Source organism: Giraffa tippelskirchi, chromosome 4 (assembly GCF_054371585.1).
Source record: "Giraffa tippelskirchi isolate mGirTip1 chromosome 4, T2T-mGirTip1v1.2.pri, whole genome shotgun sequence".
NCBI lineage: Eukaryota > Metazoa > Chordata > Mammalia > Artiodactyla > Giraffidae > Giraffa > Giraffa tippelskirchi.
The window spans coordinates 59,067,401-59,086,889 of record NC_137278.1 but is presented as its reverse complement, the minus strand read 5'-3'; the positions used below and the strand labels follow the sequence as shown (position 1 = coordinate 59,086,889).

At 41.5% G+C, this 19,489-nt stretch overlaps 1 protein-coding gene, 1 long non-coding RNA gene and 1 other non-coding gene across 4 annotated transcripts; 1 reads left to right on the top strand and 2 right to left on the bottom strand.

Annotated features, from left to right (window-relative positions):
• Positions 1-323: 323 nt before the first annotated feature.
• MRPL19 (mitochondrial ribosomal protein L19) lies at positions 324-11,012 on the bottom strand. Of its 2 annotated transcripts, XM_081593038.1 has the most exons (6): positions 10,889-11,012; positions 10,583-10,700; positions 7,132-7,250; positions 6,786-6,920; positions 820-1,001; positions 324-727 (listed from the first exon to the last, which is right to left on the bottom strand). In XM_081593038.1, exons 1-6 carry the CDS (start codon positions 10,989-10,991, stop codon positions 506-508), a joined length of 879 nt encoding a protein of 292 aa, XP_081449164.1. In that variant the 5' UTR covers positions 10,992-11,012; the 3' UTR covers positions 324-505. The 2 variants fall into 2 exon arrangements, with proteins under 2 accessions (XP_081449164.1, XP_081449165.1); XM_081593039.1 differs by lacking the exons at positions 10,583-10,700; positions 10,889-11,012 and adding an exon at positions 10,299-10,491.
• On the top strand, positions 10,606-17,644 carry LOC145546374 (uncharacterized). Its single transcript, XR_014082802.1, has 6 exons — positions 10,606-11,595; positions 14,122-14,261; positions 15,140-15,252; positions 15,381-15,616; positions 17,105-17,344; positions 17,468-17,644. It is a non-coding gene; the product is annotated as an uncharacterized LOC145546374 (long non-coding RNA).
• Positions 17,645-19,047: 1,403 nt separating this feature from the next.
• LOC145504154 (small nucleolar RNA U3) lies at positions 19,048-19,258 on the bottom strand. Its single transcript, XR_014052131.1, has one exon. It is a non-coding gene; the product is annotated as a small nucleolar RNA U3 (small nucleolar RNA).
• Between the last annotated feature and the right edge of the window lie 231 nt (positions 19,259-19,489).

Below are 19,489 nucleotides of genomic sequence, written 5' to 3'. Positions count from 1 at the left end.
ATACTGCCTACCTGTGGGAGAAGGGACGGATGCAATTACAGACACACAAGAGTCTCCTTAGATTCTACTAAATGCTCTATTTCCTAACCTTCTTCGATATTACAAATGTTTTACTTCTTAATCTGGTGGGGGGTATATGAATGCTCATTTTATTACTACTCTTTCAATGATACACTTTTTTGTATGTATGATTTATTTCACAAATTCAAAAAATCATCCTACCGACTTCCTTGTTCAGATCCCAAGCTCAATGAAGAGCATTCCAGTAACAGTTTGATGCTATTATAGCTTTGCCTCCATTAAAAGAATGGACATCAGACCACTTGGCATGCACATTTTTCTTTTTAAAATAATAAACGGGTGTGATGATTTTTTAAATAAAATTCATAAAATAACGCTTAATTGATTTAATGACTATGTCCTTATACATGAGATAAAATTGGTTTCTAAATAAATCCTCTGAGAGTCAGTATATCCTATGCCAGTAACCAAACCCATTCTCAGATCAGGAATTTTTCGATGCTTCAATTTCATTCCATATTGCAGCTTCAATCTTTGATGTGTCATATTCCCTCATCATATCAAATTCAAGCCATGGCTGACTCCACTTCTGGGCTTCTTTCATTTGCTCTTCGGTTAAACAAAGGTCAAATCTGATCCCTTTAACATTAAATTTTGGACGTTCCCAGCGTTTGGACCAGGGTTTTGGCTTCATTTTTACTTTTAGCTAAGGAAGATATAAGAAGAGGAACCAATTAGGCTGATAATTGCCAAGAAAAATTATTCCTGAACTTCCAGTTCCAAATGTACAACTTATACCTGATTAATAGGAACTTCTTGGGTAGGTTCTTGTGCTACTGGCTTCATGTTCATATCGAAAGTGCTGTATTCAGGAAGGGCATCTCGCAAGTACAGCAAACTATCGTCGAGCCGTTTCTCTAATTTGACAACTTGGATCTCCTGGATTCGAGGATTATAAAGTTCAAAGCAAATCTCAACACCTAAAAAGAGAAAACATATTCTTACAATCTAAATTCAGATTCCTGCATACATCTCATACTACAATAAAGACTATTTCATGAAGGAATTAGCTCAGGGTTTTTGCACGTAGGAAATGTGATATAAATTTGTAACCTTTAAAATGAAGATTATTGAAAGAAATAGAAATAAATCCACTAGATTAAAAAAATGAGAAAACCTGAGTTAGAATGATAAAGTCTAAAGAAAAATGTCTTCCATAAATATAATGAGCCATTTATCTCTTTGATTTTGACAGTATTAGTTGGAAGTTTGAATAAATTCTTCACTCATATTCTTGTTTATTTCCCAATTACTTTAATAAAACTGTACCTTCTACATTTAGAGCAACAGAATTAATGATTCAAAAGAGTAAGTACAATGTTTAAGTTCTAATTTTGATTCAGAAATCCTCGTAAGATGGCCGAGGTTTGTAAATACTCTGTTCCCTCTATAGGAGGAACAGCTTTGAGTGTTTCCAAGATGCTGATATAAAAGGCTAATATATATAATCTGTATCATGAACATTTAAAGGGAAGTGTATTCTGACTCAAGAGAAACATAGATAGTAAAACATATGATCAACATTAACATCTAGTGTTAATAGCAGGATTTAATCAAGTTTTACTCTACTTCTGTTCTGTTATAGGCACTGATTTAAGAACTGTGCCTATAGCAAATCAAAACAGGTAAAACCATTCTCTTCTCATAAAGCTTATGTTCTAGTTCAGTTCAGTCGCTCAGTCGTGTCCAACTCTCTGTGACCCCATGAACCGCAGCACGCCAGGCCTCCTTATCCATCACCAACTGCCCGAGTCTACCCAAATCCATGTCCATTGAGTCGGTAGATGACAACAATAAAGAGATGGCAAACAATATATAAAAAAACCAGCAAGGTAATTTCATATACTGAAGACAATACAGGGTGATTACATTGTGACTGAGAAAGGGGCAACTTTATTTATGCTGAACCATGCAGCTTGTGGGATCTTAGTTCCCCAACCAGGGATTGACAGCAAAGCATCAAGTACTAACCACTGGACAACCAGGGAATTCCCAGGGGCAAATTTAAATAGTATCATCAGGAAAAGCTTCTTTGAAAATGTAGCATTTCAACTGATACTACAAAGGGCCAAGAATGCTCCAGGCAGAAAGAACAGTAAATACAAAGGCTCTGGGGTCTTAACAAACCTACCATGCTGGAAAAACCAGAAAAAGGTCCATTTGGCTAAAGTATAGTAACTTGGTGGATCAGGAAGGTAGGCCAAGGAGAGTGCACAGCTGCAGGCAGGAGATGATGGTGGCAAGGACAAGAGTGGTAGCAATGGAGGTGGAGACACAGACAAAGCTGGGATAAAATTTCTGGAGATTAAGCCATGAAAACTTGCTGACTGGATGTGTGAAAATGAATAACTAAAAATAGCTCCTAAGTTTTGGGTTTAAGTAAATGGGTATGGAGTAATACAACTTATGGAAATAGAAAAGAAAAAACAAAAAACAAACCTGTGAAAAGAACACATTATGAAGGAAATGCAGTTCTGTTTTGAACTTGCTTTAACAAGATACCCAAATGGAGATGTCAAACAGGTAACTGTATGTGAGTATTTGGAATAAGGAAAGGGTCAGTCATCAACATAAATCTGGGAATTAATACCACATGAATGGTATTTAAAGCCAAGGGACTAGAAAGAATCATCAAAGTAGGAAGTATCAATGTGGAAGGTACAAGCAGGTCACAGTCAAAATGTTAATGGCAGAAGATGGCAAGACAGAGCTAATACTTTTGAGAATTCTGTGTCAAGTACTTCACATACAACATGAGAATTAACTGACCACAACCCAGGGAGGTAGATCTGATGGACAGAGTGCCTGAAGAACTATGGATGGAGGTAGTGACCAAAACTATCCCAAAGAAAAAGAAATAAAAAAGACAAAATGGTTGCCTGAGCAGGCGTTACAAGTAGCTGAGAAAAGAAGAGAAGCAAAAGGCAAAACGGAAAGGGAACTCAACGCCGAGTTCCACAGAACAGCAAGGAGAGATAAGAAAGCCTTTTTAAGTGAACAACGCGAAGAAATAGATGAAAACAATAGGATGGCAACGACTAGAGATTTTTTCAAGAAAATTGGAGGTACCGGGGAAACATTTCATACAAAAACGGGCACAATAAAGGACAGAAATGGCAAGGACCATAACAGAAGCAGAAGAGATTAAGAAGAGGTGGCAAGAATACACAGAATAACTATACAAAAAGATCTTCATGACCCAGATAACCATAATGGTGTGGTCACTCACCTCGAGCCTGACATCCTGGAATGTGAAGCCAAGTGGGCCTTAGGAAGCATTATGATGAACAAAGCTAGTGGAGGTGATGGAATCCCAGCTGAGCTATTGCAAATCTTAAGAGACGATGCTGTTAAAGTGCTGCATTCAACATGCCAGCAAATTTGAAAAACTCAGCAATGGATACACGACAGGAAAAGGTCAATTTTCATTCCAATTCCAAAGAAAGGCAGTGCCAAAGGATGTTCAAACTACTGTACAACTGTGCTCATTTCACATGCTAGCAAGGTAATGCTCAAAATCCTTCAAGCTAGGCTTCAATAGTACCTGAACTGAGAACCTCCAGACGTACAAGCTGGATTTAGAAAAGGCAGAGGAAACAGAGATCAAATTGCCGACATCCACTGGATCACAGAAAAAAGCAAGAGAATTCCAGAAAAACATCTACTTCTGCTTCACTGACTATGCTAAAGCCTTTGATTGTGTGGATCACAATAAACTGTGGAAAATTCTTAGAGAGATGGGAATACCAGACCACCTTACCTGCCTCCTAAGAAACCTGTATGCAGGTTAAGAAGCAACAGTTAGAACCAGACATGAAACAATGAACTGGTTCCAAATTGGGAAAGGAGTACATCAAGGCTATATATTGTTATCCTGCTTATTTAATTTATATGCAGAGTACATCATGTGAAATGCCAGGCTGGATGAAACACAAGCTGGAATCAAGACTGCTGGAAGAAATATCAACAACCTCAGATATGCAGATAACACCATCCTCATGGCAGAAAGCAAAGAGGAACTAAAGAGCCTCTTGAGAATGAAAGAGGAGAGTGAAATAGCTGACTTCAAACTCAGCATTTGGGACTTCCCTAGTGGTCCAAGAGGGCTTCCCACGTGGCTCAGTGGTAAATAATCTGCCTGCAAGGCAAGAGACCCAGGTTTGATCCCTGGGTCGGGAAGATCCCTTGGATGTGGGCAAAGCAACCCACTCCAGTATTCTTGCCTGGAGAATCCCATGGACAGAGGAGCCTAATGGGCTACAGTTCATAGGGTTGCAAAGAGTCGGACATGACTGAAGCTACTCAGCATGCATGCCTGGCGGTCCAGCGGCTAAGACTCTGAAATCCCAAAGCAGGGGGTCCTAGTTCGATCCCTGGTCAAGGAGCTAGATTCTGCATGCCACAACTAAGACCCAGTGCAGCCAAATAAATAAAATAAATTGAAAAAAAAAAAAACAAACCTCAACATTCAAAAAATTAAGATCATGTTGACCAGTCTCATCACTTCATGATAAATAGATGGGGAAAAAATGGAAACAGTGGCAGATTTTATTTTCTTGGGCTCCAAAATCACTGTGGACAGTGACTGCAGTCATGAAGTTAGATGCTTGCTCCTTGGAAGGAAAGCTATGACAAATCTAGAAAGCCTATTAAAAAGCAGAGATATCACTTTGCTGACAAAGGTCCACATAGTAAAAGCTATGGTTTTCCCAGTAGTCATGTACGGATGTGTGAGTTGGACCATAAAGAAGGCTGAGCGCTGAAGAATTGATGCTTTCAGACTGTGGTGCTGGAGAAGACTCTTGAAAGTCCCTTGGACAGCAAGGAGATCAAACCAGTCAATCCTAAAGGAAATCAACCCTGTATATTCATTCAAAGGACTGATGCTGAATCTGAAGCTCCGATATTTTGTTCACCTGATGGGAAGAGCCGACTCACTGAAAAAGACCCTGATGCTGGGAAAGATTGAGGGCAGAAGGGGGTGCCAGAGACAGATGGTTGGATGGCATCACTGACTCATGGACATGAGTTTGAGTAAACTCCCAGAAACAGTGAGGGATGGGGAAGGCTGGCACACTGCAGTCCATGTGGTCGCAAAGAGGCAGACACGACTTAGCGACTGAACAACAAACTACTGGGAGATAGAAACTATTATTGCAATTTTACAAAAAAAAAAAAATCTACTGAGGTCTATCACACCTTTGCTCATGTCCTTCTATGATAAGATTTCTCCAAGTACACAACGTGATTAGAGGCACAAGTTTCTGTGATCATTTCTGCTGAGGTCCTACATGCACAGCACCATAGGATAAGGGAGACATAAACCATTTTTACATGTTCAGTTTCTTTCAATATAGTACTTCACTGCTGGGGACCATGAAGCATACAACTTTAAGTATGAAAAGTTTACTGTTCTTATCATTTTTTTTTTTTTTTGCCTTTTCTTTCTTTTAAAAAAATCTTTTTTAGTTTTATTCATGTTTATTTTACTGAAGTATAGTTGCTGTACAACATTATGGAAGTCATGTGTATAATAAAGTCATTCACAATTTTTAAAAGTTACACTCCATTTATAGTTACTGTCGAGTGTTGCTGTTGTTGTTCAGTTGCTCAGTTGTGTCCAACTCTTTGCAGCCCCATGGACTGCAGCATGCCAGGCTTCCCTGTCCTTCACCGTTTCCCGGAGTTTGCTCAAACCAGTACAATATCAGCCATATTTCCCGTGTTGTACAACATATCTTGTAGCTTATTTTATACATATAGTAGTTTGTACTTCTTAAATCTGCCACCCCTATACTGCCCCTCCCCCTTTTCTCTCCCCACTAGCTACCACTGGTTTGTTCTCTGTATCTGTGAGTCGGCTTCTTTTTTGTTATACTCACTAGCTGTAGTTTTTAGATTTCACATAGAAATGATAACTTGTCTTTCTCTATCTGACTTATTTCACTTAGTGAAACAGGACTTCCCTGATGGTCCAGACAGTAAAGAATCTGCCTGCAAGGCAGGAAACCCGGATTCAATTCCTGGGTTGGGAAGATTCTCTGGAGGAGAAAATGGCAACCCACTTCAGTATTCTGGTCTAGAGAATTTCATGGACAGAGGAGCCTGGAGGGCTGCAGTCCAGGGGGGTCACAAAGAGTCAGACAAGACTGAGGGATTAACACTTAAACACTTTCAATACTCTCTAAGTCCATCCATGTTCCTGCCATTTTGATTCATAATTTTTCTAGAATTTTACCACATACTCCCCTATCTTATTGGCATTGCAAAAATAATTTTGCCTTTTAAAAAATTCCTCCAGTTCTTATTAATTGTGGTGACTGTTGTAATATAAAGCAAAATGGGGGCCATTCATTTCAGGAGAAAGTAACTTATAAGGACATCATTATGTTTATCTTAATGTTTTCAAGGGTTATTTGGTCCAAAAATAAACGTCCCTGCACTGTTTTATAGTCACTTGTCTCATCTTTTGATGTTGCTATGATTTGGAAAGTCCACTTCTAATGGCTGTTGTCTCTCGTAACAAAAGAAGCCTTTGGAAGCAACCTCAGTTCTCATACGTTTTTAGGCCACAGGCTCCATGTCATCCCTCAGAGTTCTCTTTCACTTTCAGGTTCCGGATGTCTTATTCCAGAATGAAGAAAACAGAAAAGACTCTTGAGATAACATTTTCCAGAAAATGAAAATAATGAAATGAAACCTACCTTGTCCTTCAATAGTATTCCTAAGGATAAAAGTAGCTCCAAGTCCTGTTCCTGATCTCTGGATGCAAATCCCCAGAAACTGGCTGGTTTTTCCATTAGCATACGGGTCAGCAGTAGTAACGCGAAGAATGCTTCCTACAAATTCAAAGGAGAAGCAAACTTTTACATGAGATGCAGAGTCAAACAACGGTATTTCCACGTAACTCCAAAACTTCCAAAATATATTAATATAATATTAGAAATAAGTACTTCATATGGGCAAAACCTGTTTGAAAAACAATCTTCTCTGTATCATGAAAACTAACCCTCCTACCACTAATAATAAAAGCATCCAGCTCTTACTGACCAACGTAGAACTCTGGAATGTGGAGTATTTTTCTCCTTTCTAACATATCTTTTCTTTCTATTTGAAATTTCAGAGGATTTGTTCTTCCCCTTGGAGGAATGAATTCAGGACTCAAGAACCTATGAAAAATATAAAGTAAAATAAATTAAAAGCAAACTTCAAGACCATTAAAACAGAAACCATTGTTTTACCAAAAAAAGTGAAACATTAGGATGCTGACATGTTTTATTCTTTCTTCTCTAAATAAGCAAAGTCCACCTTATTTCTATAATCGTTGTCAATTCTCATGAAAACAGCCAACAATTCCTGAGTACTCACCAAGTATTGTGTTAAAAGTTTTATTAAACATGAGTTTAGTGTCATCATCTCCTTTTCAAAGATGAAGAAAATGAAGCTTGGAGACAGTAAATAACAGATTTATTATTACATTAGCTATAAACATATCATTAAATGTAAGCATGTCTGTCAGATTAAAAAGGCTTCATGTTGAGTTGTACATGTTACAGTAAATTATGTTGGAAAAGATATAAACATATAAGTCATCAACTGCAAACTAACTTTAAAAAAATTTCCCTATTCTCAAACTGATTTTAAACTTATTATAAAATATTTAATCTATAGAAGAGTATAAACAACATTACAATGAGCGTACCTGTCCCTGTCACCCATCTCAAGAAATAAATTATCAGTACAGTTGAAGCTCCAGTGTACCCCTCCCTACCCCCACAGTTAATTTTGTTGTTGTTGTGTGTGAGTTGCTAAGTTGTGTCTGACTCTTCAGTGACCCCATGGACTGTAGCCTACCAGGCTCCTCTGTCCATGGGATTTCCCAGGCAAGAATACTGGAGCGGGTTGCCATTTCCTTCTCCAGGGGATCTTCCTGACCCAGGGATCAAAACTGTGTCTCCTGCGTTGGTAGGTGGATTCTTTACCACTGAGCCACCAGGGAAGCTCCACAGTTAATTACTATGGGATAATTAATTTGGTGATGATTATTCTTAAGAATTTCTTTCTTTTCCTCAATTTCCTACTTTAAAATGCTTCAAACTTACCAAAAAGATGAAATAGTAATACAATGAACATTCATATATACTTCATGTAATTTTGCCAACTACCAACATTTTGCCAGATTTGCTTTATAAATAAATTTTTTCCTGAACCATTTGAAAATGTCAAATAGCAAGGCATTTCATCCTTCAATACTTTAGAAGGCTTCCACTAAGATAAGAATTTTCTCACATTTATCACAATACCTTTATGACACCTAAGAACTTCAGCATTAATTCAATAGTATAATCTAACATAGTTCCTATTTAATGTGCCTAATTGGTCCTGAAAAAGGTCTTTCATAGCTTCTGTTGCCCATTTCAAACTATAATCAAGCTTCACACATTATATCTGGTTTTTATTGTCTTAAACTAGTACTCTTCCCATATCTGCAATTTGTAATGATTTTTTTCTTCGAAGAGTCAAAACCTATCATATTATAGACCACCGCTGGATTCTGGATTTGTCTATTGTTTCCACATGCCTAGACTGAGGTTAAAAATTTTGGTAAAAATATTACCGAGGTGATGATGTGATCTTATTCTGTCACATCGGGAGACACATAATGTCAGCTTGTACCACTATTCGGAAAACCAGATTTGATTGCTCTGTGAAAGAGAATTTCCCCTGTACATTTTTTAAAATTTACATATGTATGAATGTATGGGCAATATAAAAATGCTACAATACTTGTCAATTCTTCTGCAGGTTGCTTTTTCACACATCGTATTTGTGAAGTTCATCCATGTTAACTCTAGTTCATTTATGTTTCACTGCTGTATAATAGTGCATTATGTGAATGTATTTGCCCATTCACCTCCTGAAGTATATCTAGGCTATTTCTAAATTTTTATTACAAACATTACTTTTGTGTTCATTTTTGTACATGTCTCCTTGTACATGTTACATGTCTCTCAGTACATATTACTTTTCTTAAATTGTATACTATCTGGGTGGAAAGGTACAACCTCAAACTTACTAAATTTTGTCAAATTATTTATCAAAGTAGTTATTCCCATTTAACTGAATTATATTAAGTGTTGCCATTTAAGAGAAATATTCCATTTCCACCTTAAAAAAGTACAGAGAAATATTTTCTGAGTCTCTCGGTTCCATAAATTCAAGTTTATTTCAACTTAGAATCACAGGATATTTTAAATGTTAAACACAAATACACACACAGAGATAATCCAATCAACAATACAGAACTCTTTCATATAGCCTGTGTGTGTTGGTTGCTCAGTCCTGTCTGACTCTTCGCAACCCCATGGACTGTAGCCCACCACGCTCCTCTGTCCATGCAATTCTCCAGGCAAGAATATTGGAGTGGGTTGCCATTTCCTTCTCCAGGGGATCTTCCCAACCCAGGGATTGAACCCGGATCTCCTGCATTGCAGGCAGATGCTTTACCATCTGAGCTACTAGGGGAGCCCTTCACATAGCCTAAATCACACCAATTTTCCCCCCTAATATTTGCTTTTTAATAAGGTTGTTATACAAGTTTACAGAAACACTTTCTGCAAATGCTGCTGCTGCTGCTGCTAAGTCACTCGTGTCCGACTCTGTGCGACCCCATAGACGGCAGCCCACCAGGCTCCTCCTTCCATGGGATTTTCCAAGCAAGAGTACTGGAGTGGGTTGCCATTGTCTTCTCCTCTGCAAATCCTAGATCATCTAAATTTACATATACTCCAAAGTTACCACTGTACACTTAAGTGAACTAGGTTTTTAGAAAATATTTATTTTTAATTAATTGTTTGGCTCTGCTGGTCTTAATCGCTGCAGGCAGGATCTTCCAACTTGCAGCATGTAGATCTTTAGTTGCCACATGTGGGATCTAGTTCCCCCACCAGCGATCCAAACCGGGCCCTCTACATTGGGAGCACCCAGCCTTAGCCACTGGACCACCAGGGAAGTCCCTTAACCAGGATTTTAAGCACACTGTTTTGAAGAGCAAATTTCAGGCACAAATTAGTGTAAATTTCTACCACTGTATCGCTTTTGCAGGGCCACTAAAATACGATGAGTTGGGAAACCACAACAGGCTGTTTGGGCCAATCCATTTCCACCTAGGGAAGTAAGATCCGTTTCTTAACATCAACAGGTAAAATACGACGTACTTCACAGAAAAATTTTTGGTACAGGCCAAAAAGCTTCCAATCTGGAGAATCTCTACTTGAAGTTCTGATCTAGTATGACTGCAGAAAGTGCTGGCTTGGGAGAGCCAGGAAGACAAACCTGAGCTCGGTGTGCTTCCCAGATTCATGAATTCTGCACACAAGCTCTTATCCTGGGAGTTCCAGATCCTAGAATAAGACCTGCTTCAGACTTCGGAAGCAACTATAGGTTCGAGAACGCACAGACGCAAACCCGCAAGAATCGCTTCCAGGTCGGGGGGCCTCACCTGCTTTCCCGGCGCTGGGGGCCGCGCTTGTCCACTATAACTGGTTTCGGCGGTGGCTGGAACACGCCAGGGTCAGAAGGTCCAGTGATCTGCCGCCGGGCCGGCCCCGCCAGGACCCCTGCAGGGGCACACCAGAGTTCAAGACTGCTTTCCGCAGCCCAGAGGCCCTGAAACCTCGCACTCTCCCTCAACTCCCGGTCCCACGAGAGGCTCCTCTCAGGTCGCCCGTAACTTCCAGACTCGTGTCTCCCCTAGCCTGACCCGAAGCTCCTTCTGCCCCCGGCTAGCAAGCTCCGCTGCACTTACGGCTGGCGACAGAGGTTGACACAGGGAGTAGAGCCCTGGCGGATCGAAAGCTCGGGCCCAGACCCTTTGTAGCCTGGCAGCCCTTTGCGATGGAGGCCGCCATGCTTGCGCTCTTTGTTGAGACAACAACTCCCAGTGATCAGTGCGACAAGGAAGCGGCCGCCTACGGCCAGATGGCAGCTTCTACGGGACAAAATAGTCAAGTTTTTCTCTACCCGATCCCAACTCCCCACAAGGGCCTGACTATCTTAGGGAAAGTGCACTGTATTTCTCTGCAAGGAGATCCAATCAGTCCATGCTAAAGGAAATCAGTCCTGAATATTCATTGGAAGGACTGATGTTGAAGCTGAAACTCCAATACTTTGGCCACCTGATGCGAAGAGCTGACTCATTTGAAAAAACCCTGATGCTGGGAAAGAATGAAGGCAGGAGAAGGGGATGACAGAGGATGAGATGGTTGGATGGCATCACCGACTCAATGGACATGAGTTTGAGTAAACTCCAGGAGTTGGTGATGAACAGGGAGGCCTGGTGTGCTGAAGTCCATGGGGTCGCAAAGAGTCGGACACGGCTGAGGGACTAAACTGAACTGTATTTCTCTAGTTTTCCATAATGTGCCAAGTTATATGCGTCCACTAGGGTGTTCTCTCAGCCTAGAAAGCATTCCTTCCTCTTTGAATCCTCAATATTTATCTTCAATTTCTCAGGCAAGACTTCAACTTGTCAAAATTCTCATTATAGACTCTCATCCTTCCATTAGCAACTCTGATGTCATTTGCAATTTTAATTATTAATTTAATTTTTAATTACTTGTGTATTTACTGGATTAGATTCTAACTCCACCCTTATACTGCAGGCTCCTGAGGGTGTGGAGGTTGTCTTTTGCTCACCATTTTCTCTCAACAGCTAGCTGGTCTTCATTCTTTGTTGCTACTGCTGCTGCTAATTCACATCAGTCGTGTCCAACTCTGTGCGACCCCATAGATGGCAGCCCACCAGGCTCCTCTGTCCTTGGGATTCTCCAGGCAAGAATAGTGGAGTGGATTGCCATTTGAATGCAAGAAGAAGAAAAGAAAATAGTTCTTGACAGAAGGAGTGGCACAAGTCTGAGACTACAGAGAGCATTACTTCCCTAAGGAGCTAAATTTGAGTTTGGACTGGACAACTGTCGGTAGTCATAATATTACCCTGAAAACTGGGTGCACCTTGAGGCAGGAGGTAGATGGTTCCCCCCAGGGTAAAGCGATTAGAGATTCATTCCCCTTAGACTGAAGCTCTAAGAATAGCAGGACAATCAAGGGAGAAGGGGAGAAGGAAATGGCAACCCACTCCAGTATTCTTGCCTAGAGAATCCCGTGGACAGAGGAGCCTGGTGAGCTACTGTCCATAGGGTCGCACAGAGTCGGACACGACTGAAGCGACTTAGCATGCATGCATGCATTGGAGAAGGAAATGGCAACCCACTCCAGTATTCCTGTCTGGAGAATCCCAGGGAGAGAGGAGCCTGGCGGGCTGCCATTTATGGGGTCACACAGAGTCGGACGAAGTGATTTAGCAGCAGCAGCAAGGGAGAAGACTGGGCCCTTCCCGGACCACATATTTCTCATTCTCAGCCAGTAGAGAATTCTCTCTTCCAACCACGCATGCGGAGAAAAGGCTCCTTGGAAGCCACAGGGGTGTTATGTCAAGGGATGTTCCCTACTGAGATGCATTTTTGGTAAATTCCATCTTTGCTAAGAGATGTGTGCATGCTTATGGGAGGATCCTGAGACATACCAAATATGAACTGAGAACCAGGCAAATCAAAATGATCGGCCAAAGGAAACCCAGAAGAAATACCCCATAAAAGTGATTCAAACTGCCAGAGGGCGCAACCCAGGGACTCTCCCTCTGAATCTGCCGTTGTGCCTATACACATGTACTGAACTCTTTTCCTCTTAATAAATAGTTAACTTGCTTCACTACTTTTCTTTTATGCAAAGCTGAAGGGCCAGGGCCCTTGTCACTGACCACTGGTCTAGTGGCTAGGATCTGGTGCTTTCACTGCCACACCCCAGCCTGAATCTCTGGCTGGGAACCCAAGCCCCACTCCAAGCCACTGCAGGTGAGGCCACCCGAGATCATATCTGGTGCTGAAACCTGAAAATTCAGAAAGTCAAGGTAAATTGCTGGCCTCGCCCAGCTGTGGCTTGAGGCCCCTGACTTTTGCTTCTGCCTTCTCTCACTCTCCCTTTTGCTTTCAAGACCCGCAGGGCATAATCTCTGCCAGTTCACAGCATTATGGCTCCCCCCAACATAGGGGGTGGCAGGGGAATTCCCCAGGCAGTGCAGATTCAAGTAATGCTTGGGTGACACAGCTGACGCTATCCTCTGGGACATGGTAGAAACGTGATTTCTGACTGTGCAGGAATCCGAGGGGTCTCTGACTCTCACTTCCTCCTGCTCTCTCACTCTCACTCTCCCTCTCTCACTCGCACAACAAGGTCTCTTTCTCACTTCTTATCTCCGCACCCTTCTACAGAATGATTTCCTAGATATCATTCCTAAACTGCATCCTTACCACTGTCATACTTGGTGATGTGATGGACAAAATTGTCAAACAAGTCTCAATTCTATCTTAGCTGCCAGGAAGACAGGGCAAAGGATTTTGGGTTCTTCTTCTGTCTAGTCTCTCACCTCACTCTATGTCCAGAAATCTACTATGAGAATTTCACTGCCTTCCAGCCCTCAAGCCTTGAATCATGTGCTATTTTCCATAGCACCCAACTCTAATTGCTCCAAGGGTTCCTCTTTGCATCTATTGGACCCCTTCACTCCAGGCCTTGGCAGCCTCCACACTGTTACAGATAGCCTCTCGGACCGGCTGCTACCCAGAAGCCCAAATTATAAACTTTGAATATGCTCAGTCTTGAGGAATACACCCCAGCATAGGAGGACCTATCATAGAACATAAGCTCTATAGACAAGGGATCCCTCCTAAGAAAAGTCCTGGCAACCTGTCTACACTAGAAAGCTCTTCTCTGGCTGTACTGGATTGGGCGTCCTGCACAGGGTATCACAGGGGCCAGAGATCTGGTCAGAAATCGATGGAAGAGTAGAGGATTCTTGAAACCCCATCAGGTTCAAAGGGATTTTGGTGGATGCCCTGAACCCCTTCAGGTTAAAGCCTTCTGATAAATGTATCTGGGACATTAGATTCCATTCTAGGAGTGCTGCCTTGTTCTCGGTTTCAGGTTACTCAACATGGGAAGATCCCTCTACAAGCCAGAAGAAACACTTCTGGAGTGGATCCCTAAGAACTGGTAGTTCTTTAAAATCGAAGGGTTAAAAAAGGAGAAACTTAAGTTCTACTGTAGCAGTGCCTGGCCTTTTTGTAAGTGGGGGAATGGAGAAAAATGGTCTGAAAACGGGTCTCTAAATTATAATATGATTCTGCAATTAGATCTTTATGGCCACAGAATGGAAAAGGTGGAGCGAGATTTGCTATGTTTAGGTTTCCATGGTCCTTTCATGGTCCAAAATCCCAATCTGTATGGCTTTCATAATGTAAAACCTGGAGAACCAACCAGATTTTCCCAACATTTTGGTTGATCCCCTTCTAAGCTCTTCTGGGGTTGGGGAGGGGGTGTGGAACTGAGCTTTTCCTGCTCCAAACCTAGCTCTTACTGCTCCTGAAAGTATTCCCACCTAATCAGCCCACCTTTATGTTAGGAGGGCTTCCCTAATATCAGATGGTAAAGAATCTGCCTGCAATGCAGGAGATCCGGGTTTGATCCCTGGCTTAGAAAGATCCCCTGGAGAAGGGAATGGCAGCCTACTCCAGCATTCTGTGTAGGGTAAGGGAGTTAGAGAAGGCAAGTTTCAGAAAAAGAACAAGACCGGCCCTTTACAGGCACAGATCATCTTTAATGAGGTGAGAAGGGGCAGCAGTCAGATTAGTGAGCTGCTGCACTAACCCAAGAAAAGAATATGTATAGATAGGCATATATGTGGAAATCTCCTGTCTTAAGGGGGCCTGTTCTTCTCCAAGGTTGTTTGGAGTAGTTGTCTCTTAAATGGCTGGGGCAAGGAAATCTGGAGATTGGCCAGAGGCTGGACCAGCTGGGAGCTGGGTGTAGTCAATCTTAATGAACATTTTTTTTTTCTTCGGGTGAGAGAGTTCTTTGTTTTGCATAGAGTGGTGGGGAGGACCTGGAGGGGAGTTTTAACTCCAGGCTATTTTGATCCATGTAACTTTCCTTCTCTCTCCAGTATTCTTGCCTGGAGAATCCCATGGACAGAGGAGCCTGACAGATCAGCATTAACTCCGTGGGGTCGCAAAGAGTCGGACACGACTGGAGAGACTTAGCATGCAGCATGCAGGAGTAAAGAATTATTTCTAATTGTATAATAATGTCGATTAGTTTGCTGTCACAGAGATAATACATACTTGAAGGAACTGTGATTTGATTTTCCCCTGCTTACAGTGAATATGTTGTTTTTGTCTCAACAGTGGTAGAAGACATGGGACTCCTGAGACAACAGACTTTATTACTCATGGCACAAGAAGAAGGTTGAGTTTCAGCATGTTCGCAAGGGTTTCCTTTGCCCCTAAACTCCGCACAGGAGTCACAATGGACACAGATAGATGGGGCACGTGCAACGGGTTTGCTTTACAGCTGAGGAACACTGAGCTTAGTAAATCCTTCGCTTTTATAGCAGCCGTAAACAAGCCTGTGCTTTGTCCTGGTGAGACATGCTTTTATCCCTTGAGGTTGCTCATGTAAACTCAGTCGAGAAATAGTCTCAATGGCATACCCCATAAGACACATAGGAGCTCAAGAGACCCACAGAAAATTCTCTTCAAACAATACTTACTCTGTGTGTGTGTGTGGAGTCTCTTCAGTCTCTCATTCCAGTAGCTGCCCATACTGGAATCACATTTAAAGTTCGGGTGATAATATTTTTGAAACTCACAAAAATACTCCTGTTAGGGACAGCTAAAGCTTCTTACACATTGTCAACCTCATGATATGGGATTGTAATTACTCTCTCAGGTGGGATCACCCAGGGGCCTCCATTTCCCAAATTCTCAAGGACAGTCCTTCAGGTTTCCCAGTGATGGAGTGAATGTCCTCTGTCTTTGAACATGGTGAGAGTTTCCTCACAGAGCCTGTCTGCTTCTAAGCTCTTGCCTCTTCCTCAGTATGCTGTCAAACAAGAACAAGTCACAAAAAAAGGCTTGGAATAGCACAGATATCCACAGCAGAGCATCTAGACTAAGGCCACAGGCAGCCTTGGCTGGGGAAACACGTAACACAGTGGTCTGTATATGTTAGTGGGATGTTTCCCACTGTTTGTGCTTAATCACTCAGTCGTGTGTGACTCTTTCCCACCCCACGGACTGTAGTCTGCCAGGCTCCTCTGTCCATGCGGATTCTCCAGGCAAGAATACTGGAGGGGGTTGCCATGCCCTTCTCCAGGGGATCTTCCCAACGCATGAGTCAAACCCAGGTCTCCCACACTGCAGGTGGATTCTTTACCTTCTGAGCCACCAGGGAAGCCCAAACATTTAACTGAAAGTGAAAGTGTTAGTCGCTCAGTTGTGTCTGACTCTTTGCCATTCCACAGACTATAGCCCACCAGGCTCCTCTGTCCATAGAATTCGCCAGGTAAGAATACTGGAGTAGGTTGCCATTCCCTTCTCCAGAGGATCTTCCCAACCCATGGATCAAACCCAGGTCTCCCACACTGCAGGCAGATTCTTTACCATCTGAGCCACCAGGGAATGCTACTAATACTATTGGTACATAGGCCATGAGTGGTTCCCAAACCTGCTGTTCCCTCTCAGTCTCTTGTATTGCATTGTTCTCTGTACCTGTTTCCTGGATTGCTGGATATTCCCATACAATCTCTCACGGGGATCTCAAATTCAGCATGTTCCAAATTGACTTAATCATTCTCTACCTATCCAGATCTGCTCTTGCCCCTATAGTTCTGTCTTGATAGATGAAATACTGAACCACCCCACTGCCCAAACTACAACCTTAGCAATCCTGGTTGACACTTCCAACTAACTTACCCTGGATCATCCATCCAAGACCAACTCTTGTTGATTTTACTGCATAAATATTCCTTATACCTGTTCTCCCCCTGAATTCTTTGTCACTTCTGACTCAGCTCTTCATTATTTCCTCAGTAGATTTGCAACGGCTTTCTTACTAATCTCTCTTCCAGGGTTTCTCAGAGGAGATGCTATTGGCATTTTGGGAAATAAAGGTGTTCATTTGTGCAAGATGGTTCCAGCATCTAATGGTTGCATGCATGAAATGTCAGTGGTGCCATCTAGTTGTAAGAACCAATCCTCCTCCCACAAGTGGTGATAGAAAGGAGTTAATGCTGATCAGAGACCCAAGAATACCAAGGGCAAAATAGAGCCACAGGAACCATCAAGGCTGATCTGAGCCAAATCTAAAGGTGGGAACCTGTACCCTTGATGGGGATCCTAGGGTAGAAATGCAGTTCCCCCTAAGGGTTTTAGATGTAGCAGACACTGCATCTCTACCCCATGCCTCATCCTTCTTTGTCTTTGCCTTTCAGATTTTCTTCTTCTTACTCTACACATTATCCTCAGAGATTGTTTTCACTTGCAAGATCCAAGTGTAATGGAAATGCCAATTTCTACCAGACACACAGCTCTAGCCAAGATACATCTTTTGACTTTTAAATTCTGTATATATTGAAATTTAGTATATTAAAAAAAAGTGGCTATTCAAATCAGTTCGGAAAGGTAAACTATTCAACAAATTGTATCCATACATACAGAAGGAAATTGAGATAGATCCTTAACCATTTATAGAAGTATGTTCCTGATGGTTAAAGAAACTAATATAAAAATTATGAAATTATAGAATAAACTTAAAGGTATATGTATTTGAAGATTCCAGCTTGATGGTGACATAGGAAGATCCTGAATTCACCTCTTCCCACAGACACACTGAATCTATAGCTACATGTGGAACAATTTCCTCTGGGAAAAACCTAAAGCCTGGTTAAGTGACAACTACACACTGGCAAATGAGAAGAAAACCACATCGAAGTGAGTAGGAGAGGCTGGCATACAATCTGATTATAAACCCCATCCCCAGTTTATAACTCACAATCAAGAGGGAATTCAAAACCTGGAGCTTCTCCCTGAAGAGTGAAGGGTTTGAACCCTATATTGGGCACCCCACCTTTTAAGACCTGCACCAGAGAGATAAGCCCCCAAAACATCTGGCTTTGAAAGCTAAAGTCTGAGATCTTTGACCCATGTCACCCCTTTCTCCAACCCACCCACCCAGCTACAGTTGGACTCAGTAAATACACATCTTGTCTATCCCAAGGAAAATTCACACATATGCACATACAAGAATGTTCATTGCAGAAATGCTTCTTATAGCAAAGAGTGGAAAGAAACTTGATGGTTAAGTATAGTGTGATATATCAATGGCTAAATATGCTGTGGTTTGTTCTATCTTAAGACATTACAAAATAGATTATAAACTTACTTACATATGTACAGATGTGGACATTCAATGAGAAAATATAGGTTCAAAAGTAAAGCAATACTGGGATTCCCTGGTGGTCCAGTGGCTTGGGACTCTGCATTTTCACTGCTGAGGGCCCAGATTCAATCCCTGGTCAGCGTACTAAGATCTCTCCACAAAAAAAAAAAAAGAAAGAAAGAAAAACGAAAATAGTAGTGGGGAGATCTTAGTTCCCTGACCAGGGATTGAATCTGGGCCCTCAGCAGTGAAAATGCAGAGTCCAAGCCACTGGACCACCAGGAAATTCTCAATATATATAAAAATAGACAGAGCTAAAAGAACTACTTGCCTTATAAAGGAAAGGAAATATTTGGTAACATTTGGCAAAGGGTGAGTAGTCATGAAGGAGTTAAACCTTTAACTTTTTTTGAAAGTGTGGAGTCCTAACCACTGAACTGCAAGGGAATTCCCACTTTTAACTTTTTGAGAGTTTTGTTACTGAAAGTTTTGTTACAATGCACACCCTCAATATTAATACAAAAAGTTAAAATAATAGAATATACCAGATATCAACCCTTTCCTTTCTTCTTCAGGAAAGGAAGCAAACCGTGAGAATGAAGAACAAAACATAAGCAATTACATCAGAAAGGAACCCTTCACCTAGCATTCTTTCCCTTTTATCCTTCCCAAAGGCAGAGAAGAACAATCAACTGCAAACACTAGGCCCACCAGGTGGTTTTACTGGCCAATTTCACACTCAGAAGAAAGGACTACAACTCATCATGGTTTTTGAAGCCTGACACTATTTTGAAACACTTCTCTGGTAACACTCAATAGAAATGGCCTCTGAAAGTGTAGTCTTAAGCCTCTGCCCTTTACCTTTGTTGAAACTAGGAAGTTTATTCCTGTTTCGTTGATGGAGAGATTTCTCCCACTCTCCACCCAACAGTCCTTCAGAAGAATATATCTCCTTTTAGAAAAAAGGTTTTTTTAATTTATGTATTTATTTTCAGAAGAATATATTTCTTATAATTACATTCTACAAGTTTAACAAAGCACTTTGGAATCCATTAAATAGTATTTCGTAGAAAAA